This window comes from Macrobrachium nipponense, chromosome 46 (assembly GCF_015104395.2).
Source record: "Macrobrachium nipponense isolate FS-2020 chromosome 46, ASM1510439v2, whole genome shotgun sequence".
NCBI lineage: Eukaryota > Metazoa > Arthropoda > Malacostraca > Decapoda > Palaemonidae > Macrobrachium > Macrobrachium nipponense.
In genome coordinates, this window is record NC_061106.1 from 28,859,346 (window position 1) to 28,871,947 (window position 12,602).

Sequence of the window (12,602 nt, forward strand, 5' to 3'; positions counted from 1 at the left end):
GTTTGTCTGGGGGTGGGGTAGGTAGGGGAATGAGAGGGTAGGGAGACATCCATCCTACCCCTGCAAACATGTTTGTCTGCGCCAAGTGGGGGCAAGGTAGGTAGGGGATCGGGAGGATAGGGGAGACTGCAGCACCGAGTTCCAATATGTGTAGCGTACCCAAGCTCATTTATTTAATAATAATCAGTAAACTGGTTGCAACTCCTGAGCCAAAAGGGAGTTACCAAACAATTGTAATGTGCCTCTGGCCACATCTTGTTCATAGGTGCCTTATTCCCTTGAGATATCAGGTGAGTTGCACTCCCAGGATGCCACATTCCAAGTTGACTATCTCAGCTCCTTCAAGATAATAGTAGTGGTGCAATAGACCTTTGGATTATTATGATTCTAAGGAGTATGTACTAAATTACCTGATGTAAATTCCAAGTTTTGTCAGACCAGTGGACATAAGAATGGGTATAAAGCCAGAGTCCAATAAGTTCAAATGGACCACCATGAGGATTCCTCTTACAATGAATTATTCATCTCATACTACAATGCCAAGCAAGTGAGAGCTTCAGCCAATTCTTGTGATACCTGTGACTCATAATAAACTTGGACCAGTGTATGCAGAAAAAACAGCAACTCACAGAATGTTTACATACAACAGCCAGCTTCTTGGTACAATCTTCTGATAAAGCAAGAAAGGGATACAACTGGGTCTACAGAAGACAACAGCTTTCAATTGGCTCCAGTTCTTTCAATTGGTTCCAACTGGAAAGATCAAAGTAAAATAATACTGGTAAATAGGACCAGTCCAAAAGCTCCACTGAAGCACATTCCAGAAACCCCAACCTCCAAAGAGTCAGGAATGATTTGTTCTAGTTGAATGAAAGCCAGATACAGGTATTAACAGTACACTGAGTAAATACCTGAGGTGCCTAAAAGGCTCCAAAATTGAAGTTGCCATGATCAACCTGTATCCATGGCAACTTAATTTTAAGTTTTTCGTCTATAAGTGCCAAGTAAGATCCCCCGCCCATAAGTTGGAAGTGGCTAAAAACCAACACTTCCATCTATAGAGAGTATGAATAGGGCATAATAATAACAGGGGCTCCTATAGTATATGTCCACTATGTCCATCAAGGCTATCAACTTTATCAACCGGCAGCAACACCTCATCCCATTAGGCGACAATTGACATAATTCAATTATGTCTACAGAGAAATATAGACCCTATCAGTATTACCACTAGGGCATCCTATCCATGGAAATTCCTTTATTTCCTGATGAAGGAAGCACAGAACAAAAAAAAAAAAAACCCAACTGAACCTGGAAAGTTATGGGTTTGTGATAAATAAATATGACATTGTTATGATACAATAAAGTTTCATACATACTTACCTGGCAGATATATACATAGCTATCGACTCCGTCGTTCCGACAGAATTTCAAATTTCGCGGCACTCGCTACAGGTAGGTCAGGTGATCTACCGCCCCTGCTCTGGGTGGCAGGACTAGGAACTATTCCCGTTTTCTAATCAGATTCTCTCTTCCACCTGTCTCCTGCGGGGAGGCTGGGTGTGGGTCTTCAATTGTATATATCTGCCAGGTAAGTATGTATGAAACTTTATTGTATCATAACAATGTCATTTTCATACATTCAACTTACCTGTCAGATATATACATAGCTGATTGACACCCTTTGGTGGAGGGCAAGAGACAGCTAACTAACTGACTAGACAGGTAAACAACATATGTTGTAGGTATAAATAAACCTTAGTTCCTACCTTATTAGATGGAAGACTTCGTGGCTACTGCCCAGGAGTCTGCTTCATCTCAAGAGCCTTAGCGAGATAGTGATCTGTGGCCAAGAGTTCTTGTGGATCTGTCGAAGGGGTCTCATCCACTTACTCGACAGAACCTAACTGGCATTTGTCAATGGGAGCACATCCGCTTATATGACAACACGCCTTTATTTAAGGAGCACACAACCATCCCGATCACCCGATCCTAACCCGTGTTAGTTCTAAGATTGCCCAGAGTTATCCCAAACTCTTAGCAAACAACCACAAACTCGAAATCCATACATACAAAAATAAAAATTTTGTACCCCTCTAATAGTCAGATGTCACTCGATTTTCAAATGAAGCGAAGTGAAGGCCGCTTGTGCGACAACTGACACTCCCATACACCGAAAACACGAGAACACATCCGACAAGAGGGTTACGTACACAATTTAAGGATTGGTGCTTTCTCCTTTACCCAGAACCGTCTGTGCTGACACAAACGGACCTAAAGAAAAACATTTCTCATACGTAAACTCGCACGTCTTTTTAAATAATGGGATGCAAACACGGAGTTGCATCTCCAATAAGTTGCGTCCAAAATGTTTTTGAGTGACATATTTCTTTGGAACGCCACAGAGGTTGCGATTGCCCTAACTTCGTGCTCTCACTCTTAAAAGATTAAAAGAATCATCTGAACAATTCTTATGAGCTTCCAAAATGACACTTCTAACAAAGAAGGCTAAGGCGTTCTTGGACATTGCTCTCTTGGGGTCTTTTACTGAGCACCAAAGACCTTTTGCAAACCCCCCAACTGCTTCTTCCTGTCCAGATAAAATTTTAGAGCTCTACCGGGCAAAGGGATCTTTCTGCCTCTCTGCCCACCAAACTAGAAAGTCCTTTCACTTCGAAACTCCTGGGCCAGGGATTCGAAGGGTTTTCGTTTTTGGCAAGAAAGAGAGACTGAAATGAACAAATTGCAGAGTCTCCTTTGAAGCCAACTCTTGATTCAAGGGCGTGCAATTCACTGACCCTCTTTGCCGTTGCAAGAGACATCAGAAACAAACACTTTCTAGTGATGTTACGAAAAGAAGCAGTGTGTAATGGTTCGAATTCTTCTGAGGATAGAAATTTAAGAACCACATCTAAGTTCCAGCTTTGGAACCTTAGGTTCAAGTGACTTTGATGTTTCGAAGGAACGAATGAGGTCGTGCAAATCCTTATCATTCGTTAGATCTAATCCCTTGTTTCTAAAGACTGCTGACAGCATACTCCTGTACCCCTTAATAGTCGGTACCGAGAGATGCGACTTTTCTCTAAGAAACAGAAGGAAATCTGCAATTTCGGTCACAGAGGTACTGGAAGAGGACAGCTTCTTCGACCTGCACCAGTTTCTGAAAACTTCCCACTTCGATTGGTACACTCGCCTAGTAGATGATCTGCGGGCTCTAGCAATTGCGCTTGCTGCCTGGCGAGAAAACCCTCTCGCTCTGACAAGTCTTTCGATAGTCGAAAGGCAGTCAGAGCAAGAGCGGGTAGATTTTGATGGTACCTCTCGAAGTGGGGTTGTTTGAGCAGATCTATTCTGTTTGGAAGAGATCTGGGGAAGTCCACCGTCCACTCCATCACCTCTGTGAACCAAATTTGAGCTGGCCAATACGGAGCAATCAGAGTCATTTTGGTTCCTTCGGATGCCACGAATTTTCTGACTACTTCCCCCAGTATCTTGAACGGGGGAAAAGCGTAAACGTCTATCCCTGACCAGTCCAGGAGGAAGGCGTCTGTTGCATAAGCCCGGGGATCTTCTACCAGGGCACAAAATGTGTCTATCCTCTTGGAGAGGAATGTGGCGAAAAGATCTATTTGAGGCTCCCCCAAAGGAGCCAAAGGCTCTGACAGACTTCTGAGTGGAGTGTCCATTCTGTGGGAAGGACCTGGAACCTCCTGCTCAATCTGTCCGCTCTCACATTCCTCTCCCTTGGACACACCTTGTTAGAAGAAACTACCTTCCTTTGGTTCGCCCAAATCAAAAGATCTCTTGCTAGCTCGTACAGAGCGAAAGAGTGCGTCCCTCCTTGTTTCTTGACATAAGCCAGGGCTGTCGTATTGTCTGAGTTTATCTGTACGACTTCGCCTCTGACTATGTGTTCGAAGCTCTTTAGCGCCAGGTGAATTGCTAAAAGCTCCTTGCAATTTATGTGCCATGACACCTGTTCTGCCGACCAGGTGCCTGACACTTCTTTGGATCCCAATGTTGCCCCCCGCCCCCCAGCCCGACTCCGAGGCATCTGAGAACAATGTCAGGCTTGGGTTCCGTACTTGCAGGGACACTCCTTTGTTTTCTTTTAAGGGAGTCAACCACCACTTTAAATGATGTTTTATTTCCTCCGAGATTGGAAACGTGTCGAGAGCTGTCCTGTCTTCCAACTCCAACTTCTTCTCAGGAAGAACTGAAGCGGACGGAAGATGCAATCTTCCTAGGAGAAAGAACTGTTCGAGCGAGGAAAGGGTCCCCAGGAGGCTCAGCCATTCCCTCGCTGAAGTGCGCTCTTTCCCTAAAAAAGTTCGATACTGTGGCACAGCCTTTCTTTAATCTTTCTTGAGATGGAAAAACTCGAAAACCCCGAGAATCCATCTGAATCCCCAGATAAACCACGTTCTGGCTGGGATCATCTGAGACTTCTCGAGGTTCACGATCAATCCCAATGATTTTGTCAATTCCAGTGTTGTTGACAGGTCCTCCAAACACTGCTTTCGAGACCTGGCTCTGATGAGCCAGTCCCGTCCAGGTACAGGGAGACGTTTATCCCTTTTCAAATGTAAATGTCTTGCTACATTTTCATCACGTCCGTGAAGACTTGAGGAGCCGTGGAAAGGCCGAAACACAGGGCCCTGAACTGATAGGTTCTTCCTTCGAACATAAATCGAAGGTACTTCCTCGACGAATGGTGGATCGGGATGTAGAAATATGTGTCCTGAAGGTCTAGGGACGCCATCCAATCCCCTTGCCGCAGAGCTGCAAGGACTGAAGCAGACGTTTCCATGCTGAACTTCTGTTGTTCTACGAATTTGTTCAGCGCACTTACGTCCAGTACCGGCCTCCATCCCCCGAGGCTTTTGCTACAAGAAACAAGCGATTGTAAAACCCCGGGGAGCTGCAATCCAGCACTAGCTCATTGCTCTTTTGTCCCACATCTGTTCCACCATCTGACGAAGAGTATCCATCAGAACAGGGTCCTTGTATCTGGCGGACAATTCCCTCGGTGATGTTGTCAAGGGAGGAATGTCCTTGAATGGGATGCGATAACCCTTCTTGATGATCGACATCGTCCACGGATTCGCTCCTATGTCTTCCCAGGCTTTCGCAAATGAATGTAACCTGGCTCCTACGGGTGTCTGGAGGACAGAACTCTCACTTTCCTTTCTTAAAGGGACGGAAGGAAGACCTGCCCCTCTTTTCTGTTGACTTCCTTCTGGCGATAGATCTAGTTGGAAGACCTCCTCGAAAGGGCTGCTGCTGAGCTGGACGAGCCACTTTCTTTTCCCCACTGGCCACAGGCCTATTCTTCCTTGAGGATTGTCTAAGGAGATCCTGGGTGGCCTTTTCAGTCAGAGAATGCGCAATATCCTTCACCAACTGCGAGGGAAAAAGGTGTTCTGAGAGAGGCGCAAACAATAAGGCGGCCCTCTGCGAAGGAGAGACGGCCTTCGTGAGGAAAGCACTGTGAACCGCCCTCTTCTTTAAAACTCCTGCACCAAAGAGGGAGCATACTTCAGCCGATCCATCCTGAACAGCCTTATCAATGCAGGTGAGGATGCTATTTAGGGTTTCTGGGTCCAGTTGTTCCTTTTCCTGAGATTTCTTGGCCAGAACCCCAAGGGACCAATCTAAGAAGTTAAAAACTTCTAAAGTGTGAAAAAGTCCCTTGAGGAGGTGGTCCGTTCCGAAAGCCCCCATGTTACCTTCGCTGCATTCAAGGCGTGTCTTCTCGATGAATCCACTAAACTCGAGAAGTCTGACTCAGCTGAAACGGACAGAGACAATCCCATATTCTCTCCCGTTTCGTACCAAATGCCTCTCCTCCCTGTAAGTTTAGCGGGAGGCATACAAAAGACCGTCCTTCCTAACTCCTTCTTCTTCTTGAACCAGGAGTCAAGAGATTGAAGCGCCCTCCTCATAGATATAGCAGGCTTCATTTTAAGGAAAGAGGAAGACTTGTGCGTTTTCGTGCTCGAGAACAGAGAGCGTGGAGAAGGAGGAGCGGCTGGCGTTAACGAGTCTCCATATTCCTCAATAGAAGGGACGAAAGAACTTTATAATTAGAAGATCCTTCCTTCATTTCATCCTCCGAGTCATCTTCTGGGTTCATAGGCTCGGAAGGAGAAGGCTCCCTTCTTTCTTCTGACTCTTCCCTTACTCTCTTTCGAATGTCAGGCTCTTCATACGAGGAATGCGCCTGGTGCACAGCAGGAGTATCTCGCCTGGTAGGAGTAACGTGTTTGGAATACTCCTGGCGCTTGGCAGGCGCAGAGCGCCTCGAATACTCCTGGCTTCTAGTAGGCGCATCTTGTTCAGAATACTCCTGGCGCCTGGGAGGAGTATTAAGTTCAGCATACTCCTGGCGCCTGGGAGGAGTATTAAGTTCAGCATACTCCTGGCGCCTGGGAGGAGTATAAGCTTCGGAATACTCCTGGCGCTGGGAGGAGTATAAGCTTCGGAATACTCCTGGCGCCTGGGAGGAGTATTAAGTTCAGAATACTCCTGGCGCCTGAGAGGAGTATCGAGGCCCGACGACTCCTGGCGCCTGGTAGGAGTACGTCGCTCCAAATACTCCTGATCCTTAGAATGCGTCTGATGTTTAGTAGGAGTATTGATTCCGGTAGGCGCTTTCCGTCTCACAAGCGCTCTACTCCTACAGGATCTTCCTCTTCAGCTAACTCCTGACGCTTTGGTTGAAGGTCTTGCATGTTGTACTGCATACTGTGGCTCTTTGCGCCTACTCGGAGCCTGGCTCTGGTTGGCGCCATACTCTTGACAGGAGTAACGTTCCTTTCTTACTTCTCTCCTGTCTACCGCATTGCTCCCCCAGAGATGGACACCTGTGCGACAACTCCCCTGAAGGGTGCGTCGCGCCCGACAGGAGATTGGTATTTAGATCTTTTAATAGGAAGCCTATCATCCTTCTTACGAGTAGGCTCCTTATATAGAGTTCCTACTAACGAGGCTAATTGCTCTTGCATATTCATCAATATTTTCCTGGTTGAGGAATCTTTCGAATCAGGAGAGGGAGATCTGGAGGCGCTCTAGGATCCCTTCCAGACCAGAGTCTGAATGTATTCTCGCCTTCTTTATTACCGAAGGCGCTCCTTCTTCAGAGAAGCGCTCGGGACTAGAATTGAGCTCATGCTCTTTCATACTCCTCTTCAAAGGACGGGAAAGTTTCGACTCCTTCCATCCTCTTCTCGGAGAAGGCGAACTAGACGACGAAAAAGCACTCTCGAAGGACGCTTTTCCTATAGCGGTCCTTGGCAGTATGTGATACGATCGATTCTGCCGAAGGGACGCCTGATCGTTGGGGATTCTCCACAACCCCCGTACGGCTTTCGACTTTCCTTCTCCTCCGGGCCAGGGAGCTTGGAAGAGGTCTAGGCCTGGGAGCGTCGCAGAGACGACCAGACGCCCCCTCCACTACACTGGGGACACTAATATCACTAGCGAAACCACATTCACTTTCCTTACCTTCCAATGCTGGCGACTCTTTTCCTGCATTTTCTGAAGGGAAGCTCTAAGTTCTGCTATTTCCGAAGCAGAACTAGAGGGATTAGCAATTTGTGAACGGGCTGAAACAGAATGGGCATGATTATCAGAGGAAGAAGCTACAGAGCTAGATAGTAAATCATGAGAAGCAGACATTCTGCGGGTTTTATAAGCCGCCTTCCTCTCTCTATCTTTCTCTAACTTCTTCAAGTAAGAAGTTAGATTCTTCCACTCTTGTGCACTCAGTTTCTCACACTCGTTACACGTATTCTCATAGAGCATTCAACCATTCTACACCCACTACAAGTAGTGTGAGGATCTACCGAAGCTTTCGGAATCCTCACCTTACAGCCCTCATTCACACACACTCTGAAACTAACACTAGAGTCAGACATATTCACGAATTCCAAAAACCAAGTCCAAAAAACAGTCCACGATAGCGAATGCCAAACAACGATCCAAGTACGTCACCAAATATCAGCGAGAGATGATCAAAAGCTTTGCGAAAAACGAATTCTAGTCAGGAGGAAGTAACAACAATGTTTGATACCGCCGGCGACAGAGAGAATCTGATTAGAAAACGGGAATAGTTCCTAGTCCTGCCACCCAGAGCAGGGCGTAGATCACCTGACCTACTGTAGCGAGTGCCGCGAAATTTGAAATTCTGTCGGGAACGACGGAGTCGATAGCTATGTATATATCTGACAGGTAAGTTGAATGTATGAAAAATGACAATACTATACTTATTTGATACTCTCCATGAAGAACTCCTTTAAATACTTAAAAATATTATGATCAGAAAAATATCTATGCTACAGGGAAGATGAAAATGAGCAATTAATACAAGAACACCGTTTGCTAAAGTATTGAAATGGCAAATACATATACATAGTGACTCAGTCTGCCATTAGAGGGTTGCAGAGCCTGCATCCATCAACTGGCTGCTGGAACTGAAATGTTTGAAAATTGGATGAATGAACGAAAGGCAATAGTGAAGTATGGGCTTATGTTGAAATATTTCTGAAAAACTACATCTTTGAACAGATACTGGATCATGCAAAAGTCCACTGTTTAAATAATAATAATAATTATTATAATAATAATTATAATAATAATAATAATATATAACAATAGTAAACAATGTAACCTTATAAATTACCTGCAGCATCTGGAAAAGTTTGTCTTTATAAAAAGATATTTGAAAGTCTATTTCTCGTTTTTGTAGCATTAAATTCAATTTCTCCCTGCTTATTTGTTCCTGTTGGTAATGAAGGTTTTGGAATTGCAAATCTAAGACAGATGGAACAACACCTTCACCTTGTTCACTTGCTTCACTGTTTTTTGTTGAAAAGTGACTTAAATTGGCTTTTTTATTTGACTTTTCATCTAAAGATTTACAGCAACAATCATTTTCTCTATTAGACACAAGATCATACAACCTATGATGATTTCTGCAGAATCCAATTTTTTCATGGAAAGATTTCATTGACAAAGAAATACTTCCCAAGTCTGGTAAAGATGTGGAGGCTTCACATCTAGATGACTGTTGCTTTTTAACCTCATTATCCTTTTGCAGTTCATACCCTTCAATTGAATTGACTAATGTGTACAAACGCTGACGGACTCTACTCTTCAATCTAGGACTGACTGGAATATCAAAGAGATTTCGTTTTACTGCAAGTAAATCCAGTTTACTTTTATTCTTGATTTTAGAAGATGGTTTGGTTTCACATATATCCTGTCTATCAGAATTTTCATTCAGAAACCCGGTCATGGAGGTGTATCTATCCCTGGCTGTGGGTATTGCAGTTATATTTGTTTTACAGAATCTTGAAATGGTATTTTCAAAACTTTCATCATCAGTTATGCTATCCACATCCTGATCAGTCATGTTGTCCCCAACTTCATCAATTGATGATAACAAAGGATCATCCAGAATTGTTTTTGTCTCTAAAACCTGAAGTTCCTTCTTTGGTGTCGAAGTAATATACGAAAAACACTTCATTTTTTTACTAGAGCACATCTGTCTCTGTGTGGATCCTTCTACGGAGCATAGCCCAGAATCCTGGCCATGGTGACTGTTGACTACTGCATTTTCTGACTTCTCATCAGATTTAAGGGGCTCAACACTTTGTGGAGTAGATAATTCTTCTTTGTCTGTATTTTTATCTAGTGCTGCACATTGATTGTTTTCATTGGCACTCTCCATTTCTGTTTCTTGGGCAACACAACTGAAAATGGAAAATAATAGTGAACTTCAGTAAAAAAAAAAAAATAAATTGTTATTAATCAATTTTCCAAATATGATACGTAAATTTAGTCTTTTTTTGTATTTTTCAGAGATTAAGTATGATAAATTTTAGAAGTAATTTTTATTTTCCCTAAACAAACAAATTTAAAAAGCAGTAGAATTTGCAAGAGGAGTGTCTTTCCACTGGATGAAGCTTGTTAACAAAGAAATTGCAGGAAAAAGTGGGAGTGTTGGGGGAGCCCCACACAAACGAATGGAATCCTTACTTTCAGTCAGCTACAGGGGGAAGTTTGGGGCTGGTTTAAGATAGAAATAAGATATATATGTAGTATATACTTTAAGTTTGTATGCCAAGTAAAATGTTATTTTCATGATAAAATTGTTTCATACATACTTACCAAGTAATTACATAGCTATAGTTTCAACTCGCACTACAGCTTAAATTTTAAAAATTATGGAGTAGCGCTTCAATTGTTTTTGTGTAGGTGACTAACACTGCCCACTTTCATGGAATAATAGGAACAAAACTGAGGAGCTCAATTTTTTTGTGCCCTTTTGTCCATGTGATGGAGGAAGAAAGGCTCCGATCTGTAATTATTTGGTAATTATATATGAAACTTCATTTTATCATGAAAATGATATTGTTATGATACAATAAAGTTTGTTCATACTTACCTGGCAGATATATATATAGCTGTATTTTCTGAAGTCCGACAGAAATTCAAACTTCCGGCACACACAGTGGTCGGCCAGGTGGGTTAGTACCCATTCCCGCCGCTGGGAGGCGGGTATCAGGAACCAGTCCCATGGTTTTCTATTCATAATTTTTATTTCCACTGTCCCCTGAGGGGAGGTGGGTGGGTACTTAATTATATATATCTGCCAGGTAAGTATGAACAAACTTTATTGTATCATAACAATATCATTTTGTTCATGAAACTTACCTGTCAGATATATATATAGCTGAATCCCACCGTTGGAGGTGGGAAGGGACAGAATAGAAGGATTTTGGGAAACAAATGCATGCAGATGATTTACATCTTGGTTCCACCTGTTAGCATTGCTGGCTTCGTGGTTATTGCCACGTTAAGTCTGCTTGTGCTACTAGAGTTGCCAGCGAGGTAGAGACCTATATAGCTGGTGCACTCCAGATGATCTGTCAACAGTGGGGCGAGACCACGACGTGACTAGACCATATTGACCATACCATGAGGGCTAGAAGTAATATAAATATATATATAAAAATATATATCACCACCTGACCAACCTAGCCAAAGTTAAGGTGTGTTAACTAAGGCTTAAGGAGTTAAGAAGTCACCGTTGTCGGCGACTCAACTACTAAATTAAGAGCTCTTCCTAACCATTTTCTACAGGATAGGATGAGTGGTACTACTTGCCCACAAGATTGTGTCTGCAGACACGTATGGCCCTAGCGAGCACCGCAGATCTCATATGCCATCTTCACATCTCGCAGGGAGTGTGAATTGAACACAGAGTTGCTTCGCTAAAACATGGTACTCAGGATGTTGCTGAGTGCCATGCTCTGTTGAAATGCTTCCGAGGCAGCGCCCTCACCTCGTGAGCATTCAAATCAAAAGATTTCAAATCTTTGTGCCAACACAATGAAGGAGCTTTTTTGAAAGAACTCCTTAACAATAAAGCCAGGGTGTTCTTCGATATGGGCAAGTCTGGTCTTTTCGGAACACTGCAGATTGTCCGTACGACTTCGACTTTCTTGAGTTTTATGTAGATAAAACTTGAGAGACCTGACAGGGCACAGGACTCTCTCTGGCTCCTGCCCAATAACTTGTGCCATCCTTGATTCCAAGCTCCTGGCCCAAGAACAAGACGGTTTCCATTCTTAGGCCACAACGGAAGGCTTAGAGAACGCACCGCCTTGTGTTCTCTAATGCCAAAACTTCTGACGATGGCTGAAAACCTCACTAACCCTCTTTGTCGTATCTAGGGTGGTTAGAAAAGGGCCTTCCTGATCACGTGCAAGAAGTTAACAGGTAGGAGATGTTCGAATGCTTTGGACATCAAGAACTTCAGACTATGTCTAAGTTCCATATTGAAAGCTTCGATCTGGACATGCACAGTCAGTCAGTCTGTACTAAAAGTCAGGTGACCGACCAGTTGACCAGTCAGACGCATCAAGGACAGCAAGGCTGTACCCTGAAGACCATAAGGCACTATTCTTCGCTGAAGGATGATGTCTGGACTGCCTGGGCGATTCAAGCTAAGCAAACCTTGGGGTATGAACGCAACCCAACGTCGTTAGCGAATCAACTCCTGAGCCACTCCTGACTCGAGCTTCTGGTGCCAGGAGAAAGGAGCGAGGAGCAAAAAGGCGATTCAGTCCCGAAGGACGAATGCCTGACAGTCCAACCTGGTCTCATGTTAAACGATCATCGGGGGTGTGTAAACGCAACCGACTTCGTCAACAAGAAACTCAGGGCTACTATGTGTCTCCTGATCTCGCACGAGTGTCTGACTCCGAGAAAACAGGTGAGACAAAAAGTAGATGGTGAGCGAGTTTCGAGATTCCACAGAACTCAAAGATCGTGAAGGGCTTTGTTGTTTGACAGAAGCAAATCTCTGAGCCCAAAGGCCGTCAACAACATATTTGCGTATTCTTTAATAGTTGTGACTGCCAGCTTATCCCATTCTTCAAACGGAAAGGGAAGACGGCAATCTTATGCTGTCAACATCTCGATAGTCTGAACGTAGTCAGACTCAGAGCGGAGAGGTTATAGGTACCTTTCGTGTTAAAGTAGACCGACTCTCTCGGAAAAGGTCCTTGGAAGGACGTGACCTCTGTGAATCT

General features: G+C 44.0%; 1 protein-coding gene across 7 annotated transcripts in view; it reads right to left on the minus strand.

Annotated features, from left to right (window-relative positions):
* The window catches only part of LOC135214842 (cingulin-like), a 478,670-nt gene that overhangs the window by 53,551 nt on the left and 412,517 nt on the right, over positions 1–12,602 (minus strand). For all 7 annotated transcript variants that reach the window (XM_064249249.1, XM_064249254.1, XM_064249255.1 and 4 more), the window contains exon 2: positions 8,684–9,755. In XM_064249249.1, coding sequence (XP_064105319.1) covers positions 8,684–9,755 — 1,072 coding nt within the window. The remainder of the gene's footprint in view (positions 1–8,683; positions 9,756–12,602) is intronic.